The sequence below is a fragment of the Lissotriton helveticus genome, chromosome 7 (genome assembly GCF_964261635.1).
Source record: "Lissotriton helveticus chromosome 7, aLisHel1.1, whole genome shotgun sequence".
In the NCBI taxonomy this organism is placed as follows: Eukaryota; Metazoa; Chordata; class Amphibia; order Caudata; family Salamandridae; genus Lissotriton; species Lissotriton helveticus.
This window is the reverse complement of record NC_136068.1, coordinates 897,803,361-897,830,296: the sequence shown is the minus strand read 5'-3', so window position 1 is coordinate 897,830,296 and position 26,936 is coordinate 897,803,361. Positions and strand designations below refer to the sequence as shown.

At 47.7% G+C, this 26,936-nt stretch overlaps 1 protein-coding gene across 2 annotated transcripts in view; it reads left to right on the top strand.

Moving 5' to 3' along the window:
- HMMR (hyaluronan mediated motility receptor) overlaps positions 1 to 26,936 on the top strand; it is a 472,605-nt gene that overhangs the window by 276,956 nt on the left and 168,713 nt on the right. For both annotated transcript variants that reach the window (XM_078653402.1, XM_078653403.1), the window contains one exon: positions 8,038 to 8,186. In XM_078653402.1, coding sequence (XP_078509528.1) covers positions 8,038 to 8,186 — 149 coding nt within the window. The remainder of the gene's footprint in view (positions 1 to 8,037; positions 8,187 to 26,936) is intronic.

Genomic DNA, 26,936 nt, shown 5'->3' with positions numbered 1-26,936 from the left:
TTGGTTTATACCCCTCCATTCCTTTCCAATCCATATCATATCTTCTCCCCACTTCAGACTGCACTTAAGAGGAAAATGTGTTGATCTTGTTGCAAAAGGTTCAAGCCCTACTGTTCAAAGGGAACACAGGACCTATTGCAGGTGGAAATCAGAAAAGGCTGTTCCTTCTATTTCCTCATGCTGGAGGACTGTTGCCATCATTCTATTAAACGTCGTCTAAAGGCCACCTTGCAGAAGGTCCAATTCAAAATGCTCACATTTGCCCATACTCTGTCCTGGATCAAGCCAACTTCACATTTTCTTGTACCTGTCCTGTGATCCCACAGACAATACTTGCATTTCAAGGTAGGTCAGAAGGATTTTCAGTTTCCTGTGCCCTCCTTGGTGATTCCCACCACCCCTTGGTTCACAAAAGTGATGGTGGTTGCAGCACATCCCTGATAACTAGCTGCTGAAAGCAGTCGTAGATCACCTCCAGCCAGCAAACCTCTTGCCTTTGCTAGGGTTTGTGATCAACATGGACTCCTTTGCAGAGGCTCCCTTTCATTGGCATGGTCTCTGTTAGACGTGGCTCCCTTGGCATGGTTTCCCCTGACTTTTTTGCCTCTGCCTCCTGTATTTTTGACACTGTGCTGGAATTCGTTTTTGCTGGGTTAGATGCTTTGGGCACTTTGCCACTGCTGATCAGTGCTAACGTGCAAGTGCTCCCTGGTTAAATTGTGATTGGTTATCCATGATTGGCATATTTGTTTTACCAGTAGGTCCCTAATAAAGTGCACTGAGTGCCAGGACTGGTGATTCAAATGCTACTAGTCGATTTAGGCCCAGATCTCTGTCCTGGGGTGAATGTATGACATTGTTCTGCATTCTGTCCATCAATTCTTTTTGCATTTGTTGCCCCGAGTGGGACGGATATGCTCAGACGCGAGTCCCGTGCTCTCCATGCCATATGAGTCAAGCTATCCTGGCTGATGAAGGCTGACAGCCCGAAACCGGTCCTAGGATGCTGGTTTCCAGTCCAGGGAGGACCTGGCCTGGCAATTCGGGCTGGACTGTTCCCATTGGGCGCAGGGTCAAGACTGATTTGCATATGGCTGGGTCCAAACTGGAATGGCATGGTGAGCAAAAAAACTATGGATTTAGGCCCAGATCTCTGTACTGGGGTGAATGTATGACATGGTTATGCATTCTGTCCATCAATTGTCCTTTTTGCACTAGTGGGCCTGCAGCACTGACTGTGCCACCCAGAGGAGTGGCCCTAAGATGGTGTCTCAGGACTGCCACCGCAGTGCATGTGGGCATTTGCTAACTACCATGTTGTCCTGGGCAGTGTACACAGTTGCCAGGCCTGACCCTTCCCTCTCCCTTTTCGTATGCATTGGACACCCCTATTGTAGGCCCAAGGTACCCCCCTGGGCAGCATGCAGTGTATGTGAAAGGTAGGACATGTACTAGTGTGTAACATGTCCTGATGGTGAAATAATGCCAATTTCGTTTTTTAATATTGATAGGCTATCTTGCCCATAGGTTACAATGGGTAATGCTGTGTATCATATTTACCTGCATATCTTCCCATAAGAGCAAGATAGAAAATCAGAGTCTGGTATCCTTAAACTCCGAATTTAATAACGCATCTTTTAGGGAGGATGATTTTTTAATTCAGTGTTTGAGAATAGCACTTTTAGAAAGTGGCTATTTTCTTGTTCAACCTTTGTGTGCCTCTGCCTGTTTGTGAATTGACTGTCTGGTTTGTGAGTGATGTGGTGGCTGCAGGAGGCTGGGTGAGTCCGCACTAGGCTGAATAGACCTATCTGCATTTGGAGTGGTGGGAGGAGTGGCACCTGGGTCTGAATAGGGCTGTGCCTGCCTTCCACAATGCTGGCTCCACCTCCTGTGGTTTCTGATGGCCCTGGCCCACACTCACAAAGGAAGAGGTGCACTGGCAGAAGGCACCCTGAACTTGTTTGGACTGGGTCCAGGACCCCTCACACTGAGAACAAAGACGTTCGGGGTACAAATATCAGAGTTGAAACCCCAGAACTTTAGAATACTACTTCCTGATCAAGAGGAATCCCTGCCAACGAAGATGAGTTGAAGACTGAGGAGAAGTACTGCCCAAGTGTCTAGGGCTGGCCTGCAGTTTGCGGTTTCTACTGAGGAGAGATCTAAATAACTTTGCCGGGTGTCCATCTGAAGAAAAGTCTCCAAGGGCCTGACAAGAGCTGGCCTCCTGTTTAAGTCCCAGGCACAAAAGGACTTCACCCCCAGCTTCCCTGAACTTCCTTGCTGGGAGTTCCAGTTTACCAGGTGGACATGTAACTGTGAGAGGCCTATTTGCTGAAGGGAGCTGGAAGCGCGAAGCAATGAGAGAAGCATGACGCTGCTGTCGCATCATCAAGGAAGCGTGTTGCCGCTCCTCGCCGTCTCATCACCAGAGAAGCGTGTTGCAGGGGCATCGCATCGCTGAAGAAGCACACTGCCGCTGATTGCCGCCACAACACCAGAGCAGCGTGTCGCCGTCACCGAGGGTGTCGTCGCATCACCGAGGAAGCGTTTCGCAGGGCCTGTCATGGCTCCAAAGTTTACAGAGTTTGCCGCACGGCCATGTGGTGTGCACGCATCACATTTACGTTGTCGCATCGCAACAAGAGCGCCATTTTGTCTCATCGCACCGGATTGTCGCCGTGCATAGAGGCGCTATCTTAACGCATTGGAACCGGAGTGCAGGAAGAACCGACGCATCGCTTTCTCTGCCACCCTTTTGTGTGTTTTGCGTAACGCCTCCCAGGTACATTGAGAAAGTGTCGCAATTGTGATCTACAAGTTTGTTTTTGCAACAACCCTTTTTAAATACATTTTACTGAGTTCCCTATGTTGGATTTTTGTCGTTTTTGGTTTTGAGTTTAGATAAATATTTTTTTCTTATAAACTGGTGTTCATTTGTGGTGTTTTCACTGTTACTGTGAGTGTTGGTACAAATACTTTACACATTGCCTTTGGGATAAGCCTGTCTGCTCGCGCCACGGTACCAAAGGGGGTGAGCAGGGCTTATCTAAAGAGCATATCCTCCTTACCCAGATATAAGTCTTGAATATGATGAGGTTCAGGACCTCTTCTCTGTCCAATGTCGAGGACATTTGAGCTATGTTTCCGCCTCAGCCTGGTTGGCTCTTACACTTTTCCTCCTGCTAATCTACCATGCAAGGTGGTGTATGCGGGCTCTGCAGTGGAATCTGAAGTCTTTTTCCCTGGTACTAGGTTTTGGCGGAGAGTGCATCAATCTGCAATGGTATCTGCTTGACTGTAATTGGACCTGCACCAAGCCTCCTCCTACCCCGCCAAGACCAGACTGAAGCTTCATTGCGCGCTTGGGAGTTTTTCTAGGAGAGAAGACACTCTGAAATGAGGTCTGCCTTTCATGGGAGACAGTCTATTTCAGTTGTGGGCCATTCACCTTGCATTAAATGTATTCATAGTATCCAAGTGGGTGTTGGTACAAAGTGACACCAAACATAAAACACTAGCAGCACAGGGGCAGGCGGATGCAGGGTTCAATTTCAGCTCCTGGCGCCCAATGTATTTTTAGTGGAGACTAATCTTTTGGGAAAAATGCTGCATGCATCGAACCAGTGTGTGCAGACAAAGAAAACAGCAATGACAAAGGTAAGTTGTGAGTCACAGGGTCACTGCTGCGTGTGCGGTTGCCCATTGAGGTTCACACTGCATGCACTGGCGAGGAGGTCTGCCACCGCTGCATTTGGTGTCCGGATTGCAGAGACCCACACAGACTGGTGGTGTCTGGTGCCGAGGGGGCAAAAGACACGGATCCGCCAGGATCTGGATTCCTTGGAGTTTAGGTTCTTCTGGATAGGTCTGCTGTCCAAAGGAGATTGGAGTTCTTTTCGAAGACAGAAGTCCTCCCAGGGTTTACAGAAGGTGTTAGCTGCAAGACCAGTCTGTTGGTTGACGCTGGAGACAGGCCAGTAGGGCTGGGGCCAAGGCAGTCTTTGCTTTCAGGCTTTTCTGCAGGGATTTCTTCTTAGGTTGTCACTGATGTAGTTTTCAGGTCTGGGGGAGCCGCCTAAATATTAAATTTAGGGGAGTAGCAGCTAGGGCCAATGGGCACCATAACTGGGGTGATTACACCCTCAATTATGCCACCCTCCTGTGGGAGGGGGCAAAACCCTAGCCTGATCTTCAAGGTGGCGGGGACTGAAAGATGTGCTCCACCTTGCCTCCCCCACCTTAGGTGTGGAGTTGGGAGAAGTGGGCACACCACCTATTCTAGGTTTTCCCACCAGTTTTCATGCTCAGAGGGGAGGGGGGGTCGGGGTGTGAACTAAGGTGGCTGCCATCTGCTAGCAGCAGAGGCTGGAGGTCTCATCACAATGGCAACAGGCCTTTGAAGCTTCCCCTTAGAGCACTGGCCTGTCCTTTGGGAGGAGGAGAGACGCCGCTGCCCAGGATGTGTATTGTTTAATTTCCCAGAGAGCAGAGGCTTTCCACGCAGTGCTCCATAAACGAGTGTGTGACAGGCTGTCTAAAGCCAGCCAGTGCACACACCAGTGGCAGTAAGTTTTCAGGGGCAGGGGTCACCTCTGAGATGCCCTCAGAGTTCATAGTGTAATAAATCACACTGGTGTCGTGGATTTATTACTAGGAGTAGTTTGGTACAAAACACTCTTGGTTTCAGTGAAGCCATCCTGGTGCTGTGGAACTCGAATTGTCTAGTTAACAATCCATGTACTCCTCATGGCTTCCCTGGCTTTTTAAATATTTAAGAATTGGCTGAGGTATTTTAGGCGCATAACTACTTCTGCAGGTATGCCATCACCTGTGTTACAGTGCACCCTGCCTTAAGGCTCTAAGGCCTGCTAAAGGGTTGACTTGCCTAAAGGCAGGTCTGACTAGTATGGCACTCAGGCTGGGTGCCATGTCGAGTTTGTCGTTTTTCACCTCACAGGGGCATTTCGGTTGCAATGGAAGTGGCGGGGTCCTAGTGAAAGAGTTCCAGGAGATCCTTTTCATCTCCCAGGCCATAGATGCTCAGGCTACCAATCATTGGGGACTTGCATGGGGCAGAAGTACCAATTTTGGGCATATATTCAAGAGAAGAAGCACTGGCACAGGGAACCTAGTTGGCAGGGAACCTGTGCGCTTCAATCTAAACCACATCAATACCAGGCAAAACGTGGGGGCTAATCCTATCAAAAGGCACTCACAGGAACCATACCTACAAATACAAAAGGACAAGGTGTTTCTCTGCACCAATCCACAGTCTGCCCAAAGTGGACGACCCATTTTCAAGTCTACCAAAGCATACAGCTATCAACTTTCTTCAAAGAACGTAAGATAGATGGAAAGAGCCCTGCAGACGTTAGATGTAAGGAGAGCTATAATGTACTCTCTGCAAGAAACAAAGGAGTTTTGCAAAGGAAACAAGTTGTTAGTATCCTTGGCCAAGGCAACCAAGGATTCCCGTTACTAAGAGCAATCTCAAGATGGATAGTAGAAACGATATACTTGCTGTTCCAGGGCGGGGATGACGCTGTCCACTTGCCCCAGAGCCCACGTAACTAGGAAAAGGGGACAACTCTGGTGTTTCTAGCAAACACCTATAGGCGCAATATGGGCAGCATCGACATGGGTATCCTCACACACCTTTGCAAAATGTTGTGTACATTCAAATGAACAAGGAAGCCCGAGTGGGACAGATTCCCTCCCTATCAACCCAGGAGGGGATACCACTATATAATCTAATGCACAGAGATGGACTTTTTGGGGGCTATCTTAGAGATGCCCCCCGAAAAAACGACCAGCCTCTGGTGGGTTCCTTGACTGGCACACACCAGCCTTTCACCACAAGACATTTTTGCTGGACCCCTAGGGTCTGAGCCTTCGATCCCTGAGCCCAGAAACCAAGCCTTTCCTGGGAGGAGGTGTTCAACCTCCCCAGGCCAGGAAGAGCCACCTGTGGCAGGGGGCTTCAAAGGCCTGGCAGCCTTTGTAATGCTACCCCCAGCCTCTGCTACTGTCAGGAACAGGCCCCTTCCTGTCTTCCCGCCGAAAAGGAGGGAAAACAGGTGGGAACAATTAACCAGCCCAGAAGGTGTATCCACCTTTGACAACCCCACCCCTCAGGTGAGGGAGGTGAGGTGAAGCCAACTCTTCAGTGCCCGCCATCTTGCAGATGGCAGGCACTCCCCAATCCGGATGAGACTGTGCTCACTCATCCACGTGGGGTGAGCACACCAAGGGTATGGTCGGCTTAAGGTCAGTAGCCCATTAGTACTGACCTTGAGACTTCTAAAACGCCCCCTGAATACAGTATTTAGGGGCAGCCCTGAACCAAGAAGTTCGACATGAAACTAAAGAAGTAAAGGACCGACCAGCCATGCCAAAGCTAACTAGAAAAAGATGCCCACTTTCTTGGCCCCAGCCCTACCGGCCTGTCCCCACCTCGAACCAGCTCCAGCAAAATCCCTGTGTCCTGCAGCCAGAAACCTCAAGAAACCCAGAAGACCTGCCTTCCTTCAATCCCAAAGACTGTCTCCTGTAAACACCGGATTTGTTGAAATAGACCCCAGCTCCGCAGGGATCCGCGCATTTGCACCGTGCTGCACCCGAGTTACGAGTTCCAACACCAAGAGGAGTTCTCCCCGGCGATCCTGACCCAAGATCCGGTGACCCCCTGACCTACCTCCAGCCGGCGCCTGCAGCCTCATACCTGTTTACAGGAGATGTCCATGTGCAGTATCCACACATACTGCACTGTGTAAGAAAAGTAATCTGAAAAGTAACTTGCATGATATTTTACTAAAACTTTTACACAAAGTATATGTACTGTATTCTGAAAAGCATTGCGTTCAGTAACACTACTGTGGTAAAGTCAGTCAATTTGCACTTGCAATCCAAACTGTATTACAACTGTATATTTACTGCAACGTGTTTATCACTTGCCTGTGCCAGGCTTGCTTGGTTCTAGAAAATAAAATAAGTTAAATATTTTTATACAAAAATAATTGGTCTGAAGTTCAGTCTTTGAGTGCGAGTTTATTTTCTGGCTGTGTGTACAATAAATGCTTAACACTGTCCTCTGAAAAAAGCCTTGCTGCTAGACCACACTACCACAAATGGAGAGTAAGCAGCTATCTACTTTTACTTCTGCCTACCGTTGGGGTTCCACTGGACTCTGTGCACACTATACCTCACTTTGGTATAGTATATACAGAGCCAGCTTCCAACAGGACTCCACTACCTGCTGGCAGAATAATGCACAGCATATGTATCCAGAAAACTCTTCAAGCTGCAAAACTACTAAAGGGGAGGTGGGGGTACAGGTGCCAGGTATAGCATATACAACCATTTCATCACAGTATGGTACCTTTTCATACCTCATGGACTGAAATGTCTCCTATGCGCTCCCCCCCCCTCCCCCAATCTATTTATAGCTAGCCCTCGCTCCATCTTTCCCTCCTTCTCTCTCTCGATCCTCTATCTAGCCCTTGCTCCATCTCTCGATCTCCCTCTACTCCACCTTTCATTTTTTTCTTTCTCTCATCTAGCTAGATCTAACTCTGGCTCTGAAAGGACTTTGTGCTGCGAAAGACCTGTGACTGGTTTCGCATCTTAAAGCTCTTCTAGATTCGTATTACACTCCCACCTCCCCAATGAAGGACTGAAGTGAAGGAGAGAAAAATCCTAAAACTGAGGTGTTGCGTGTTTGTGGTTGAGGACATGTTCAGGTTTTGCCTACGTTGACTCACACCAAGAGCAGAGGCAGTTTTGGACTCAACCACTGGATGACCGAATTGTGCATAGAATACGACTCCAGAAGAATCTACAAAAACATTTTTACGGTTAAGTAACTGGTTGTCTTCGGCCTTTCATAGGTATCACTTACTCCTTGTGCAACTCATAAGGGCCAAACTCCTACTTGGCACTAAAGGAAAAGTTGTGAAGCATACCAGTGCTGGTTAGAAGTAATATATATATTTTTTAATTGCCTTCATTTAACATGTTTATATATATTTTTAGAATGCCTTTCTATTGAAGCCAAGGAAAAAGAGCATGGTCTGCAGGCTGAAGTAGATTTGCTGAAAAAAAAGTTGCAACAGGAAGAACAAGGAAGTCAAATGCTGCAGCAGAAGCAGAACAAACTGGTCTTTTCACTGCAGCAAGCAGAGGTATGCAAATTACATTTGTTAACCGTCTCTAGCATGTGTTCTCAAGAAGCATCAGAGGTCTAGGGATTGTGTTCTGTTTAATGAAGATGTATAACCGATTTTCTTTAAGGATTTCTAGGGACTGACTTGCATCATGCTCTGCAGGGTTTTCATAGAGCAAGGTGCACGGAGCTCAGTTGCCTCTTTGCACATGATTCCTTAACCATGATTCACTGACAGTCCGAAGTCGTCACTAATCTGTCTATTTCCTAAATCAAATGCTTTTCTCATGTCTGAATGGGTTAAACAAATGTATTTTTTCTCACTCTTAATAAATCACTTGTCCTTCTGATTCTCATTCCATTGAATTTTGTGATATTTTGTCAAGAGATGCCGAAAGGGAAGAGTGCCTTGCTGAGTATTATTGGAAAAATTTGAACCCCTTCGCCCCAGTATTGTCAGACTTTGATTTCCAGATTTTCAGTGACACAATTGGCAATGCTTCAGTGTTGGCCCGTTAATTTCATTCAGCCAATTAGCTGGTGTGTGCTAGATCAGCCCTGTGGAGAATGACTAAAACTGTCTTGGTATGAGAGTTGTGGTGCCTAGTCATCTACATGTCTGCATTCACTCAAAGACAAATTTTTGTCTAAGTCTGACAAGGAGTTCTTAGGATGGAGGAGATTGTTGTGGAGGGGAGGTGTTCTGCCAAAGAATGCTGCTTGCGCAGAACCCCCCTATGTGTTTACTTGCAGCAATAATAATTTTTAATTCGAAGGGCCTAGGTTCTGCTAGTGTTGCACTTGACCCTCTCGGCAGGGGTCATCCCCAAACCTTTTGCCTTCGCTCCTGTTTTACTGAATTGGTTTTCCTCACACTTTACCAGTGCTTAAGTGCTCATGCTCGCGTTTTAAAATATGGTACAATTGGCATAAACCTGGTAGGCATATTTAATTTACTTAAATACCTAGAAAAGAGGTGCGCCATACATCCAGAGCTAGTAAATGAAATGCTAATGGTAAGCCTGAAGGACTTTATGCGCCGCCGATTTAAGTAGTCTAGTAACAATGTCTCAGCCTGACATTTGACCCTATAGTCCAGTTTAAACTGCCAATTTGACTTCACAAAATGATCCCCTTGCCAAGCCTGTTACTCCATTTTTATTACATATGTTACCCCGAAGGTAGGCTCTAGACGGCTCATAGGGCAGGGTGCATTGTAATAAAAAATGTTGGTTATGTACTTCTACGTTTCTTATCCCGATAGTGAAAAACGTAGTCATTTTCCACTATTGCAAGGCCTACCTTTCCCATAGGATAACATATGGTTACCTTATTACAGTTACTATTAACTTTTGCTTTGGAGTAGGTAGGAATGGCAAATTTAGTATCTTAAGAATTGCATTTTAAAACCCTCTTCAATGGTACAGTCCGATTTTGTCACAAATCTGGAAAACTCCACTTTTAGAAAGTTGGTATCTTTATGCTAACCCTTTAGTGCCTGTTTCCTGGGTCACATGACTAGGTGTAATTGGAAGTTGGCCTTTGTGTATTCCTCCCAGACAGCATCACAAAAGGTGGGCATTAGGTATTGTCAGGATGCGCATCTCGGCAAGATGGCAGGGGTCCAAGTTGTCACCTACCACACATGCACTTCGGAGGGGCTCCCTCCGCACACATAGTACTGCACACTAGTCCATTGTGATCCTGGTCGTTCTGAGACCGGAGAGGTGGAAACATATTCTAGACACTTCTGTAAGGGGAAACTCCAGAAGCTTGTCCCTAATCAAAGGGGAAACAAAGTATTGAAATGGGACACTCAGACCCACTCTTCAGTTCGCTCCTGGACTAATGGTTATTACAGAGGAACTGCCCTGCCTGAGTACTGCCCTGCTGCACATATCCCAGGCCACTTTAGGGATTCCAAGGGTCAGCTGACTAACCTGTTCTGTGCTACAGGAACACAGCAAGCTCTAGGGGCCTTCCTACAGCTCCCCAGGTGACCTGCTGTTCTGGACCTGCCTGAGCCATGGTTGAGTTAGTTCTTGATTACCTCACCCACTATTTTATTTATTTATTCAAAGTTTTATATAGCGCGAACAAGATCTTTGCAGATATCAGAGCGCTTTATAGAGACAGGGGTAGGGGCAACAGGAGGGTGATTAATACACTATTGGGTACAATATAGTAGCATAATAGGATAGCAATCATGTACAGATATGATATCAGTAAACGATCAAGTGACTAATAATACAAAACGGTGCAGAGTCTTTGATGCAGCAACAATAGAGATCAGGTGAGCTTAGGCCATAAGGATGGCTTTTACCTCTTACTTAAAACTTGCAGGAAGCAAGGGGTAGGGGCAGCAAGAAGGTGGTTAGACCAACTATTGGGTACAATATAGTAGTCGGTAGTAAGTGAAATAGCATAATAGGATATCAGTCCTGTACAAATATAATACCAACAGACAATCGGGTAACCAGTACTACAGCAACGGTGCAAAAGTCTCTGTTCCAGCAACAATAGAGTTCAGGTGAACTTAGCCATAAGGATGGCTTTTACCTCTTTCTTAAAAAGTGCCGTGGAGGAGATAAGCCTGGTTTCAGGAGGGAGTGCATTCCAGATCCTGGGAGCCATTCCTGAGAAGGAGTGTTTGCATGTTTTTTCCTTCCGGAATCTACGAGATTTCAGGAGTAGATTTTTTGTACTTCTATTGGATCTCGAGCCTCCAGATATAGTCAGCTTTTGAGTGAGGTAGCTGGGTGACTTGTGGTGTACAGCCGAGTGTGTCATAACTGCTATTTTCAGCTGTATTCTGGCTTCAAAAGGCAGCCAGTTCAGGGATTTTAAGTCGGGGGATATATGCGAATGTTTCCTTGAACCAGTGATGAGTCTCGCGGCAGCGTTCAAGGAGGCTCTTAGGGGTGCGGTTGTTGAAAGGGGGAGTCCGCTAAGGGCCACAATTCCGTAGTCTATGCGAGGGATGACTAGGGCTTGTACAGCATTTTGGAAGTCCTTAGCTGGGAAGAAGGGTTTAAGTTTCCTCCGAGTGTTAATTTGGAAGTTTGCTCCTTTAGTTGCTTTGCTAATGTGCTGCTGCATGTTGAGCTTGGTGTCAAGTGTGATACCTAAGGATTTCGCAGATTCCACGATGGTGGGTTGGACATTGAGCGCAGTTAGGTGATTGAGCCAGGTTTGGGTGATGGCAATTTTCGTGGGAGGTGAGATCAGAAGGAATTCAGTTTTCAGAGCATTTATTTTGGGGTGATTATCGGCCAACCATGATGGGTGTTTCTGAGTGTGGAGTTCAGAAGCTTGATGTCTTCCGGGGATTGTAGCTTGAGATAAAAGTTGAGTGTCATCGGCGTACATATGGAAGTGTACATTAGATGCTTGAAGCAAGGTGGTGAGTGGTTCCATGACGAGGTTGAACAATGTGGGGGATAGGGAGGATCCTTGTGGGACGCCTAAAGTTACAGGCAGAGGTGAGGACAGCACGTTGTTGATCTTGAACTTCTGAGACCGGTTATGTAGGAAGGAAGTAAACCATTTGAGAACAGTCCCGGATAAACCCATTCTGGTATTTAGCAGCTCCAGTAGGGTCTCATGTTTGACAGTATCAAAAGCTGAGGAGAGGTCAAGAAGGATGAGGAGACACGAATCGTTGCGATCAAGGATTTGGAGGGCGTCATCAATTATGTGTCATAGCCGTTTCCGTGCTGTGTTTCGCTCTGAAGCCTGATTGAGGGTTGAGGAGGTCAAACTGATCAATGTGTTTTGTCAGTTGGAGTTGTACACATTTTTCCAGTAGTTTGACCAAGGTGGGGATATTGGTGATAGGGCGATAATTGTTTAGGTCCGCCGGGTCAGCTGTAGGTTTCTTGAGTATAGGTGTGACTTGCCCCACCTTGAGGGAGTCTGGGATGAGTCCTTGTTGAAGGGAGCTGTTAATGATTTTGGTCCAGAGTGGGAGGAGCAGGGGGTGAAGTCTTTCACAGCATTACCCGGTAGGGGGTCTGAAGTGATTAGAGGGCTTCAGCTTCAAGGTGCCGAGCAGTTTGTGAATTGCTTCTTCAGTGTAGGTGTCGAATGACGTCCATGATGCGTTGTTTTTAGGATGAGTGGTAGTCATGCTGATGGGGCTGGAGTATCGGTTTACATCATTGAGGAGATCACTTCTTATGTTGTCGGTCTTTAGCTTAAAGAAAGCAGAAAAGTCTTCACAGTGTGGAATATCGCTTGTTGTGCTGTTTGATTGTAAAGGTTGCATCTTGGTTTGAGTTTTGACTAGTTCGAACAGTTTTCCTGGTCGGTTCTTTGCTTGGTCCAGCTGGAGGCTAAAGAAGTCAGATTTCAGACGCTTGATTTTCCTAAAGTAGGCATTTCTCTTGTTCTTCAGCGTTTTAAGGTGCAGTGCTGAGGGGTCAGATCTCCAGGTGCGCTCTGCCATTCGCATAGCATGTCTGTCTTCATTGAGTCTGCCATCATACCAAGGGTTCGAATTCTTGGTGGAGACTCTCCAGTTGCAGGGGGGCAGCTTCGTTGATTATTGAGTTCATAGAATCGAGGTAAAGGTCAGTCAGTGATTGAACATCAGGGGCGCCTGCAGGGGGAAGGAGGAGACTGCAAGTGTGAGAAGGCAGGGAGTTAGGTTTGAGATTCTTCATGTCCCTTTTCCAGATCTTGGATTTGGTGGGTTGAGCCGTGTTAGGTTTAACTTTTTCGTTGATGAAGAAAGTAATAATGTGGTGGTCTGACCAGTCACAGGGTTGGATCGACCCCAATTGGGTAGAGTCCTCTTTGGCGATGATCAGGTCGAGGATCGAGCCTTTGTCATGTGTCGGGCTGTTGCAGATTTGGGTGAGGTCAAGCGCATTGAGGAAGGATTTGAGACTATTCACCACTGCGTCTTTCTGATCGTTCCAGTGGAGATTGAAGTCACCCAGGTAAATTTGAGTGATCTGCCGACCGGCATTGGATGAGATCGTGTCCATGAGTTGTTGGGTGAAGGTGAAGTTGTCCCCGGGCGGGTGGTAGATGACATGTAAAGAGCATACAGGTTTGCTCTCGCTGGAAATATCTTCCAAGTAGTGCTTCCCCCATGTCCTGGGCCTGGGCTGACAGAGCTCCTCCAGGCCTAATGGAAGGGTCCTCCATATCAGTCATGAAGTGATGCAAAGACTCCCTGTAAGAAGCCAGCCTCTTTGAAATCAATGCTGAGCAGTGGAATGTCTCGCACAACTGCCAGCTTCATTGGAACGAACAGAGTGACCATGCCCTGCAACACAGCTCATTGAAACAGTGACACAAAGCCTCGCCTCATAGCTTTATCAAAACAGACAACCCGATGCAACACCATGCACCAAGGAGGTAAGGTAACATCCCCAGCAGACCACTCTTGGCCTGTGCCCTGCGTGCACTCCAGCACGGTCAGCCTGAACTTGACTTTGCCCTGTTCCAGCAACCAAATACCCTTGACATTTTGTGCATTTTAGGGCTACTTTTATCTACATCATTTAAGCTGTATACCTCCACTTCTAATGACTGGATTTGTTTTGTCATTTTGATCTTAAATAATTTATTAAAATGCAACCTATTCTAAATTGTGAGTTTTCGTGTGTTTTCACTTTATTCCTGTTTGAGATGCTGTGTAATTTGCGCATTGCCTCTAAACTAAGCCTGACTGATTTGGTGCCAAGATACAAGAAGATTAGGCAATTTAGTGTATTTTTGTGGTTCGCTCTAAAGGATTTGTGGCTGGTTTACAGGTAGAAACCCAGTCCTGTATTAGTGGAAAAAGCATGCCTACTACACCGATAATACATGGTTGCATTTAAGTGTTGACCAGCATATTTTATGGGGAAAAAAGTGCAAGTATCTCAGTAGGAAGAAAAAACTAATCGGTTTGGGTGGGTTACGACGTTTAGATAATTAGCATTTAGGGCCCTAAATACTAATGTCCTTCAATGTAGCAGGACTCTCACTGTTGGTGCATGCACTCCATGATCTTCAGTTTGTGCTCCAAACTCCTCATACCTACTGTGTATTCACACGCTATAAACTTTCCTCAGTGATTGGCCATGTACAGTATGCATGTTCTTCAGTCCATGTATCCAGTGCTGTAATTGAAAACATGCCCTCAGGGAACTTGCAACTAATGTTAATAGCTGTGTGGCAGCTGAAATTGGCAGTCATGAAGTGCTTAGTCCATGGTCTATCTGCCAATGCATATATTTTCACTTATGCAGCCTATATAGAAACTTACAAAGATGAATTTTTCACCAATCGCAGGCTAGAATTCTCATAAAGAAGCACATGGTGAGTTAAAGCATTGTTTGCAAAGATTCTTGCATGACCTGCTGATCAGGTTGCATTCTTAGGTAGTTAGCAGTTTTGGGTTTATTTGAAAAAGCGGGTTGTAATTTACAGTACATATAGCAAGTCCCTTTAAAGGTTTGATGCAGTCTTTGGGTACATTGTTTTGTTGTAAAAAAATACTAAGTTCCAAAATGCACTTGTTTGTCTTTTTTGGTTACCCGTGGGGATAGGTTTCCAAATTCCTGAGTACTTGCATGTCAATATTAGAGGCGTTTCTGATTAGTGCCATAATTTTTGCATATGGCAATGTCCAGGCATTCTACATATTTCATATCTAAAATTTGGGGCACTAAGATTTAGATCAGATCTTTCATTCCTACACCCACAAAAGCCACATGCTGTTATTTTCTTTTGGCTAAAGCTACAAAGCCCTTGATGCAAAGTTGTTGTATGCCTACAGAAAACTGCCTGTTTAGCACCGAGGAACAGTATATAGCCATTATGAAACCTGGGAAATCTAGTTTTGTGTGAAGCAATGATGTGGCAGGTTGTGCCTTTCGAAGCTTTGGGTACTGCTTAGAAGTAGCCATGACAGCATACACAGGAAAGTCTTGTAGAAAAAGATTATTAAAGCAGCATGGCTGGTAAGCAGATGAGACCAGTGTGTGAAAGCAATGTAAGAAATTTGAACTAATACGCACCACATATTGCGTTCTGTGGAGAAGTAGTAGTACAGCATGGACACTATTGAGCAGCAAACAATTCCTTCAGGGAACCCACTTTATAAAAACTACTGCAGCTTTGCGGAATATGCATCAAGCCTCTCAGGCAATGGACTGTAGCCCCTTGGCAGAAGAAACTGATGCCGCAATGAAATGGCCCTTTTACTACATGTTAGTTGTATAACAAGGCTAGGCTATCCTCTGACTATCTACATTCCTCTACCTTGCTTTGAGACAGACTAAAATTGTGTGGTGCGGAGGTGATGCTTTTTACAGCTGCATTCCCGTGCCAGAAGTACTTTGTTTGCGTTTTCCAAGTAGCTTTTTTATTTTTAGTACAGGACAAGAGGCAATTACAACTTCAGCACCCTACTTCATCAAAACAGGGTCATGTCTGGGGGTGGGTGAGGAAACATTACATGTCCGTTGCTGTATATTTACTCACAAACACCTGTCAGAGTTTACATTTCATTAACCTAACTCCAAACTACCACGTTCCCACACTTTAAACCCTCTGCCCCCAGTTGGTTGCTCTACAGTCTCAGAAATAATGTAATTAGCAGTCAATTGCATAACAAAATACATTTGTTGCACCAGGTATTCTGACAAGCAATTCCCCCATCAATTGCCCCCCCTCCCCATGTCATTGGGCTTTTCTAGGTTGTTCCAGTGAGCGAGTTAGCCACCATTGCTCCATGATCCCTTTTTAATCGCTATTATTCTACTTTTGATGTCCTATGTTGGATTAGTGTCTGATTTAGCCACAAACTTAATCAATATTGCATCCCAATCAGTGGTTGAGTCCCACTCTACCCCTTAAAAGTTGTGCGGTTTGCCATTGCCTCAGCCCTACTCCATGCTAACCAGTTCACTATATTATATGCCTCTTTTGCTTTCAAACACCTAGCTATGCCACGTTTGGGCAGGACTAGGGCTAATTTGATATTACATTTATAAATGTTTTTCAACCCGTTAAGCTTATTTTGGTGACCCATCAAAAAGATCGGTGGGTCGAGCTCCAACTTCCAGCTGGTAATCTCTTCAATTGGTTTAACTATAGTTTCCATGTAATTCCTAAACAGTCTACAATCTGACTGTAGAATCAAAATATGCCCCAGGTAGCTTGCCCCTGGGTAGAAATCAATGGCCCCAGGATATATGCCCCCTTTGTTCTGTGACAGGCTTAGTATAGGTAATAGGACTTGCTCAATTTGAATCTGGGATTCCTGGAGATACCTTTTGTGTATTCCAGTATGTTTGCATTAGAGTTCTGTAAATTCCTTGTTAATTTTAGTTGTCCATGTTGGCCTGGGTGTTGTCCTGTTGTGGTATGAGATCTGTTCATTTCCAAAGTGTACCTGTGCAGCAGTTCTGTGAAGCAGTCCACCATCAATATTTTAATAGTTGCACTCTGTAGTGGTTCCTTATCTTTGCACCAAGTCAGTCGGGCCGCTCTTACCAGAGCAGTAAACATTAGAAACTTTCCCACAGTGTGGTTAAAGTTGGATTGTCAGGACTCTTCTTGCACCCATCGCAGACACTGTGTATAAGTAGGTTTGTAAAAAAAGGTTAGGAGGCCCCCTATATTGGTTTGTGGGACCAGGGGAAATAAGTAGAGAAACAAGGGTTGTCCCATAAGCAAGCAAATTGGCTATTCTATCCGCTAGAACAATTGTTCAAACACACCACTGTGAATGAGATAGTCACACTAAAACAAACTAATGTTGAGTTACTATTATTGAGAGGCAAAGTAGAGCTAGATGTAGTTAGCAAACAAACAGGCTGTTGTCAACAGAGAAAGTTTGTCAATATTTATTACAGCTGTTTGGAGACAGTTTTGGAATTTATAATGTGTTTAAAAACATATTTATGAACATAGATATCTACAAATCACACAATTTAATAATCAATAGCATCATACATGATTACACATTTTACAACAATTTAAAATTGATAAAAAAACAAGGATCGGGAACAAACAAATGTCGACGCGGCGTTTCGGTTATTTTTGAGAATACGGACACCTTCAGGACAGATTCTTTGTTAAAACTCTATCCGACTCATTTATATGCTGAAGTTGTTGCGCTACTTCCAGATCTCTGTCTAGATAGATCAGTCTGTAAGCATATGTATCCTTATTATTAAGGAACTTTAAAGGGGGTTATTCCCAGAGGCTGACTGTCCGGAGAAGCCACCGATAAAATAGAAGTTATTAACCGTTTTGGCTTTCATTGGTGCTATGTAGAAAATCGCGGCAGCAGAGAGCCTTCTTATATTATGGCACTGCGGACTTGGGGGTTGACCCACGCTTTTTGAAGTAGGAGGAAGAGATTGCTGTCCGGAGAAGAGCAGGGAGGCCGTATTTATCGAAAAAGATCAAAGACGGCAAACAGGGAGGTCAACCCCCAAGTCCGCAGTGCCATAATATAAGCAGTAAATTCATTAGTGCAATTACTGAAAATATTTTATAAACTGTTTGTAAAGTCCATTGAAACCATGCTCAATGTGTCCAGTTAACCAACCATCTAGTGTTTTTAGTGCGTAGTCTACGAAGTCAATACAGGATTAGTTTTGGGTTTGGTGAGGCTCCCCCCCCCACCCCCCCCACCCCTATGTCGAATTGTGCATTCCTCCGTTGAGTCCAGATCCCTCCGAGTTCTCTTCATGAGGTCATAAGGCCCGGCATCTGCCCCAGAAAGGGTCAGGAGTCTCTGCAGTAACCAGAGGACAGTTCCCAAAGGAGTCTGCTAACTGTGAATAATTGACATCTAGTTTCCTACAGCCTTGTGCAGTCAAATGTTTTAAACCTATGTGAAGATATCCCCACAAAAGTCCTTGTAGATCGCCAGAAATAGTCAGGCTATCTGGTCACTAAAATCTGATCTGGGAGGAGGGCGACTGTATGCATATTTGAAGCTTCATAAAACATTTTTATTACTTTTTCTCCAAGTATGGTAAGTGCAGTTGAGTAAAATGATCTACATATGCTTTATTTGGCAGTGACTTTAAGGCAAACATGGATTTAAAACTGGAACAAGATGAGTCTGTAACCAAACGCTGAATAATGTAATCAAGTGCCATGGAACGTGCATGCCACTGGGATTTTTTTTTTTTAAAGCTGAATCCATGCTTTTAAAATATCTTTGCTGCTCCGCTCGTTAGCCCAAGCCTACTGACCTGCAACACTGAATACTACCATCTTTTGAACTGCCCAGGAAAGCAGTTCAGAATAAAGTTCGTTGTACTTAATACACCAAGAAATTACTTGAATTGTTCAGGATATCTGGGAAATAAATGCAAAAATTGCGTTAAGGTAGTTTCTCCAATCTTAGTGCATGGGTTTGAGGCTTTGGCACTTCACGCACCAAGGATATGCAGAAAGGGTAACCGCTCCAATTTATCTAAAGTTTCGTAAAGCACCTATGTGGTTGTTTGGTCTAGACACATGAGGAGAGGATGCTTGTGGGTTGTGATAGTAACTATGGGCTATGTGTGTTTGTGTAGAAAGATGACTGTATTATACCAAAAACAGGTATATTGTGCACAGTCCAGTGAGTCCCCAAAGGTATAGCGGAGGATAAAGTAGGTAATACCTTGCACTCAATTTGGTGGTAGCTGGCCTGAGCAGTTGGGCTTATCGTAGTGTAGTGTGAAGCATTTGTTGTACACACTCTGGCAAGAAATGATAGCACACACAGACTGAATCCAGACCAATTGCAAGTATACATTTTATATGTTGTATTTTATGAAAAACCAAGGATTACTTGGTGAGGTTAAGTTTGCAGTATCTTAAAGTAACAATACTTCTCCGGAAATGCATCACTGGTTGAAAAATGTCTAAATATACTTTTACAGCCTGTTATGTTAAGAAGTGCAGAACAATTGCAGTATACGCTTTGCAATGTAAAGATAGGTAATGCAAGGGATTGCTTTGAGTTCAATGCAATCCTAGGACTGATGACAAGGTTAGTAATTTACCGGTGTGTGAGTGCCATCTTTCTTGCATTGATATGCCCCCACTTTTGCTGAACTGCTGATGTGCTTTGACTGAGCCTTGAGCTCCTGCCAACCGGGCGCCCAGGGCCTGTGTTCCTTCCCTAAACTGTGTTGAAACTAAGACCCAATTGGCATCTGGCCACCTGTCAGCCCCTAGTAGATGGTACCCAGGGCATTATGGCCAGAGAAGACCCCTAAGGGCTGCACCACTTATTTTGCCACCCTTAGGGGCCCTGTACCCTGACACCCACACACTGGCTTTGCAGGCTGAGTGTCTTAGTACATTACTAAACCGAGTCTGCATGGCACACATCCCTGTGTGCCATGCCCACAATATCCTCTGCCCTGGCATACCTCAGACACCCCTCTAGCTGGGTGCCCTATGCCAGTGGTGTGGGCACTGGTGCACAAGACCTGTGCACCTACAGTACCCAGGGCCATTCCTGGGCACTGTAAGTGCAATGATGCCATTAAGAGTATATGGTGCTGGGAGGTCGTCATTACGAACTCCACAGCACCATAATGGCTACACTGAAGACTGACAAGTTTGGAATCAAACTTCTCAGCAGATTAAACCCGCACTGATGCCAGTGTGGGATTTAATGTAAAATGCACCAGAGGGCATCTTGGAGATGACCCCTGAAAACCTAACCTATAATCCACTTCTGGCCTGAGAGGCTGCCTAGGCTGCCACACAGCAGACATGTTGCTGCACCCCTGGGTGGAGAGCCCCTGCTCGCCTGGGCCTGCAACAAGGCACATCCTGGGTGAGTTGCTAGGTCTCCTTCCCCAGGATGGACAGGGGGGAGCTTCAAAGGACTGCCACCTTTGTGAGCTTCTCCAGACCACTTGCTGTACTCTGCAACTGGCCCCTGACAGTTCTGATCCCCACTCTGGCGGGAAACCCTACATCAGGAAGGGGGTTGTGCCAGCCTGTGCCAACACCACCCCTCAGGGGGAGAGGCTAGGTGAAGCACGACCCTGGGCTCCGGCCATCTTGAAGACGGGGAGCCCTGCCCAACCACAGCTAGGCTCCTGCCCCCCTCCCACAGGAGAGGAGCAGGTTAGGGGGTGTACCTACCCCAGGACAGGGACCTATTGGTCCCTGCCCTCGCCCTACCAGTAACGCCCCTATATTCAGTATTTAGGCACACCCTGAGCCTTCCTTCCTCAAATCCTGATAAGAAAACAAGAAAGAAGATCAAGAAGACCCGCCGTGCAGCTGCTAACAAGATGACAGCCACTGACTTGGCCCCAGCCCTACCAGCCTGTCGACCCTGGAACCTGCCTCTGCTATATCCCGGCGACTCCTGTAGACCGCATGCTTGGACAACCCGGAGGACCTGCCTTCCTTGACCCTCTCATAGACTGGGACTCCCCTGAGTAGAGGCTCTGCTCCAACAACCATACCCCTGGTGCCAGCCAGGAACCGTGAATCCAGCCCACTCTGCACCTGCCGAGCCTGGCCTGTGCCCGAGTAACCAAAGACCATGAGGACGTTCCCCCCTGGCGATTAGGACCCGAAGTCCAGTGCCCAAAGACCCTCCTCTACGACCTAGACGACGCCTGCAGCCTCAGAACCAGGGACCCCTTCAACCGCGACCAGCCAAGGGTAAGATTTCGCTACACCCAAAGACACCCCGGTGCCCCACGGCCCCCTGTGCCCTCCTTTGGGGTACTTACCTCTTCTCCAAGAACCCAAATTACCTCTCGAAGTGGTTGTCGCACCTGAAGGATCTCCGTCCCCGAGCCTGCAGCCTTTGTTCACTTTGTAACTTTTCTATTGGATAACATTGAGCGCCCGACTGCTCAAAAGCTCCCTGGACCCAGCCGCCCGAGTGCTGCTGAAAGTGCCCCTACTACCCTACTCCACTACCCCACTTGCCCTGAGTAAGTCACCAGGAGCTCAGCTCCCACAGCTGCGTGGCCTGCCTGCTTGCAGCCACCAACCAAAGACCCTCTACCCTCCATCGGATTGCCTTGGGACTATTCTTTCTGCACCCGGCTGCCCCTGTGCTGCTGAGGGTGTAACAACGGTACCTTTCCGACCCTAGGAGACCCCTGAGTCTATGCCCAGAACCTTAACCTCACCAGTCGAGTACTCACCTGACAGCCGATAACTCACTTTCCTTCCATAGGCTAACATTGACTGGGTTTCACTGAAATTTCTTATAAGTGTGCGATTTTTTAACTTAAAAATATTCTTCTAAAATCAGCCGAATAACGATTTTCGAAATACTCACCTGGGATCAGGAGAGAAGCCAGTGCTGTACTTTCTAGTTCAGTATTGAACCGCGAAAGTAATCCTAACTCTACTTACCAGTTGCCTGCATTTTCTCCCAAAGGAAACCATTGACTGATTTTCTCTGAAATTTCTTCTAAGTGTTGATTTTTGCAAATTACAAATATTCCTTATAAATGGTACCAACTGCTGAAACGTAAATACTTACCTGTCTTAGGTAGAGGTCCCAGTGCTGGACCTAGGAGCCCAGTTTACAGAAGTAACGAGAACCTACTTTACCTGTGACTTGAATTTCCTTCCATAGGATAACATTGCTAGTTTTTTTTCTCTGAAAAGTTTCTAAGTGTCAACTTTGAAAATACATTTATATCCTTTTAAAATTACAACTGTACCCAAAACGCTTTTACTTAACCTTTTACAGCTTAGGTCCCGGGACTGAATCCAGGATCCAGTCCTGTGGTTAGCAAATTAATCCTGAAAGTAATAAAAAAAATGTTTGAAAAACCCTTTGAGCTCAATGTTAAATTGTGTTGCCTATTACAACCCCAGTAACTATTGTACTTACCTAATCTATTGCCTCTCTGCAAAGTAATTACCAAAGTCACTCGTATTGAGAAAAGTATATTTTGATACCTGTTGGTTCTAAAATAAAACAACTATATCTTTTGATATAAAAACAATTGACCTAGAGTTCAGTTCTTGAATGTGTGAAACCTTTTGCTGACTGAGTGTGGACAACAAATGCTTTACACTGTCCTCTGATACTGCCTTGCTGCTCGACCAAGCTACCACTTTAGAGAGTAAGGTCAGATCTGACTTGAACCTCTGTTATACCTGTTGAGATTGGGGACTCTATACACACTGTACCTTACTTTGGTCCAGTATATATAGAGCCACTTTCTTACAACTGGCAAGTACTAGAGTTGAGAGTTCAGTCTGGATTTGTGGCACTTGCACAGGACAAGGGTCAGGTAGGTACAGGTGCAGAAGTCAAAGGAGGTTGGGTGCCCAATGATATGGAGACAGGGGGTACACCAAAGAGCACCAGTCGCATGTAGGTACCTGCAATTTCAGGTGCAGTGCCCTGGGATTAGTGACCAGCACAAAGGGGCCACAAGTGGGCTGCAACAGTGCACCTCCGTGGCACACAGACTGCAGTGTGCAAAAACGGCGTTTGGCTCCCAATGGAGGATGTAGTTCTGCAGGCTCGCAGTAGAGGAGGGGGGGAATGACCCATCCAAGTGAGGCTGCAGGTTTTTAAATAAAGGTCGGAGGAGGTTGTCCAACACTAGCTCGGGGTCAGGATTACCAGGGGCACCTCGCTGTGGTGCTGGGCCACTCGGTCCCTGGGCATCTGGTGCAGTGAGATGCAGACTTGCGGTTCCGCCTGGACCAGGTGTCTGGCCTGGAGTTTGTTGATGGACAAATCCAGAGTCCACAGCAGATGGTCTTTCTTGATTGCTGCGCAGGTCTCCTGTGTTCTTGCAAGCTGCTGGCTCACTGGGTCGCTGAAGCAGGACACTGGCCGGTAGGAGCTAGGGCCAAAGCAGGTGTCAAATCTAAGGCGCAAGCTTCAGGGGTGCTCCTAAATACTAGATTTAGGGATGTTATAGGGGTGTGCAGGTTGGGACCAATGGGTCCCTTCCCTCGGGTGTTTACAAGTCCCTCTTATGAGGGGGCATATGCCTCGCCCTGATTGGGGAGAGTCCTCTTCAAGATGGAGGGGAATGAGATGTTTCACTTCGCCTCCCCCACCTGAGGGGTGGAGCTGGCAAACGTGGGCAGCCGATTCTCCCACCCAAAGTAGGGGTCAGAACTGGTGGGAGCCAGCTGCTGATAGCAGCAAAGGCTGGGGCAGCTTATAAATGCAGGAACCCTTTGAAGCTTCCCTTAACTGGACCCGGCCCATCATGTGGGAGGAGGCATGACACCTCTGCCCAGGATGTGCTTTGTTTCAGGACCCAGAGTGGTGGTTTCTCTACCCAGGGGTCCAGAAACCTGTCTGGTGGTGGCTTACAACTGGTAGCCATTCGGGAACCACACCAGGGCTAGTCGTTTTTCAGGGGGCATCACTGAAAGGCCTCTGAGTGCATTTTACATTAAATCCAACACTGGCATCAGTGTGGGTTTAATGTGCTGAGATTTGGTACCACATTTTCCATTGAAGCCATCCTGAAGCTGTGGAGCTCGTAATGGAAAACTCCCGGCCCCTGGACTCAAAATGGCTTCACTGCACTTAAAGTGCCTGTGAATGGCGCACACTCTAGGGGCATATCGCTCATGTAGCTTTGCCTTTACTGGTAGCATGGTGCGCCCTGCTTTTAAGGCTGTAAGGCCTTCTAGAGGGTGGACTTATACATGCCACAGGAAGTGTTGGTGGGCATGGTGCCGAGGGATGGGTGTCATGTCCACTCTTCATTTTAGTCTGCGCCAAAACATGCAGCCTGCAATGGCATTGTGTGGGTGTTACGGTGAGGGGGTCTCAGAGGGTGGCATAACGCAATCTGCAGCCCTCAGAGGCCCTCTCTGGACACAAGGCCCTTGGTACCAAGGATACCTTTTATAAAAAATACTTGCATGTGACCCAATGTGCTACTTGTGGAAAAAAAAGTGCAGTTTTGGGAAAGAGTACAGGCCTTGGGACAGCTGTGGCTGGTGCAGGTAAGTGGTGGGGGTAGGGGGCAGGGTGTCGAGTCAACAGACGTCGAGGCAGAGGGAAAAAAAGAAAAACACTTATCTTGTGCACGCCACATCGCACACTATGGATGTCTGTGTGTTTACTGCTCGTAATTTGTGATCAGTGGTTTTGCTACCAGTAATAGACTACCTCCTAGTAATGAAATACCTTATGATTTTCAACAAACTACAGTTTGTTGCAGTCACAGGTATTGAGTCAGTACTGGTATTTTGTGAATTCTTTTGAACTCCGTGTGGGATGTGCTAAAAATCTGATTCAAACTGGTTTATTGGGGTGTTCATTAGGCTGCTGCAAAGGTCTTGCTAAAATATGCATCTGATAGACTACTAGCCGCACATGCCTTCACGTAGAATTATCCCCAGGCGTGAGACTGGATCCGGAAACTTTTTTGCCACCTCATCCCTGCGCACCATGGGCGGGGCGACATCACGCGACTCCGCCCAGGCTTTGTCCACGTACGTGACTTCAGCGAGGTCACATAGACTCACCCCAGCGCACCTATGTCCGTTTTTTCCGCGGATCCGGTCTTTGCAACGTGCCTGTTTAGGACCCTTTTTCAATTTCTTTTTGATGGAACAATGTGTGAATGCCTTCGGGCTTCAAAATGTGCACGTTTTGTGGGCGTCTTATGTCGGCGACGAACCTCACCTCATTTGTATGTGGTGTTTGGGGGAGGATCACAGCACCACTCATTGTGCGGCGTGCCAACAGTTGAAGCCGCAGTCGCGGCGGGAGCACCGGATGAAACTTCTCTTGGCGTGTCTCTCCAGGTCGACGTCCTCCCCTCTGTCTGCTTTGGCGGACGGTTTCAGATACGGCTGTGGACGTCGTCCTCACCCTTCTCCGATGTCATTTGAGCGTCACGCGCAGTTTGTCCCCAAGGGCTGGTTTCCGGCCTGCTGGTGGTGTGGACTCTCCGCGTGTTGTCCTATCCACCGTTTCCTGGTGTTGGGGCGTCGAGAGTCCAAATGGAGACATACGCGGTGGCTTTGCAGGCCTCGCTAGCATCTCCTCCTTCCCCTCCTGGGGCGTCTGCGGATCCCTCACCTTGTGCAGGGCGATCTGCACCGGTTGCTCTGGCACAGACTGGTCGGATCCAGGCTTGGAGGATGTGGCGCTGTTGGGATGCGATTCCTCCGGGGCACCTACTTCAGGCAACGGCGTCTCTGCCACGTCGCAAACTCCCTCCGCAGTCCCTGTGGTGTTGCGGGAGGTTGCTGGGTCTCTGGCTGCATCCCGAGCCCCTCTCTTTTGACAGGGTGATCCTGTCTAAGGCCGAGGTGATGCTGCGACGGCGCCGGCTGCAACTGGATCGGGCAGAGCCGCAGCAACTGGATCGAGCAAAGCCGCTGGGGTCGGTGGACCCTCCTCGTCCCGCTCTGGGTCGAGACCGGGTGAGGACCCCTCGTCCCTCTCCGGGCCCCTCACGTCCTTCCCCACAGACGGCTGCCTCGTCGAAGGGCGAGTCGGAGGGCGAATAGTTCCTGGCACTGCCACATGGGTTGCCAGGTGATCTCTGCCACATGGGTTGCCAGGCGATCTCTGCCACATTCTGGGCAGCGGCTGGCGGAGGGTTTTGTGTCACTTCCCAGGCCCGTCTTGTTCCCCCACGCAGGTGGTTGAATCGGCGTTGTTCTGGCGGCGCCCCGGAGCCGGTTCTGCTCCAACCCCACTCCGGTCTCCGGTGCAGGGTCAATTGAAGGATCCTTGTTCGGTGCTGCCGGATGGTGCCGATGTCCTGCCTCCTGCAGCAGACTCTACGGCTCCGCGCAAGAGTCATACCGCGGATTCGTCTTCGGACGCTCCTTCTCCGGAATCAGGCTGTATATTGGTGTCATCCTCCCTGGAGACTGGTCGCAGTGTGGTGTCTTTTTCACTGGCATCGAAGGGCGTCTCCCCGCCCTTCCTGAGGCAGAGGTGTTCGTCAGAGCGGCAGGTCCCTCCTTCTTTGGCTCCTTCCGACTTCCAGGTCTGGCCCGTGCCCGTCCCGCTTGGCCTCGAGGACGGCCGCCTTGGTTTGCAGCCGTCTCCCACGGAGGAGCTGCTATCTCCACTGCGGGGCCCTACAGAGGCGGGTGCGGCCTTCGCTCACGAGGTGTCCACGGCTGTGGGCATCATGTGCAGGGGTGACCTGGTGGCTCACTTTCCGGCGGACCATCTATTGGAGGTCCTCCACCAGGGCGTTGCAGGTTTGCTCCTTTCTTCCTTGGAGGCATCATGCCTCAGGGGGACCCGGTGCCTCAGCATCTTCTGCACCGGTACCTCTCGGCGCCGCGTGACCCGGCTTGTCTTTCCCTTCACCCCTCGACCGCCAGCCCCCTTTTGCGGACTGCTTTTCCCTCCCTGCCGCCACTGTAGATTCTGCTGTCCCGGGAGGCCCGCTGGCTGGACTCTTGGGGACGTAATATGTTCTCAACCAGCGCTGCCCTGCGAGCCCTTCACACCTTGTGTGTTCTGGCGAGGACTCCTCCTGTTTGTGGGACTCAGCTGAGTCTCTGGGATCCGCAGAGTCCCAGGAGACTGGTCAGGTGGACTTACAGCATCATGCGTTGGATGGCCGGGAGCTTGCGGCGTTTAATCTCTGCTCCGCTCTGGACATCTGAGGTGCTGGGCCATGGCTTCCTCAGTCGCTTTCCGTTGCCATGCTTGGCTTCGGGACGGAGTATTCCCTGAGAATACTCGGGAGCGACTAATCAACCTTCCGTTTCATGGCAGCCTGTTCCATGCCCCGGCCGACTCTGCCATCCAAAGGCTCTTGGCAGGGCTCAGTCGTCCTTCTCCGCTTTATCCTCCTCC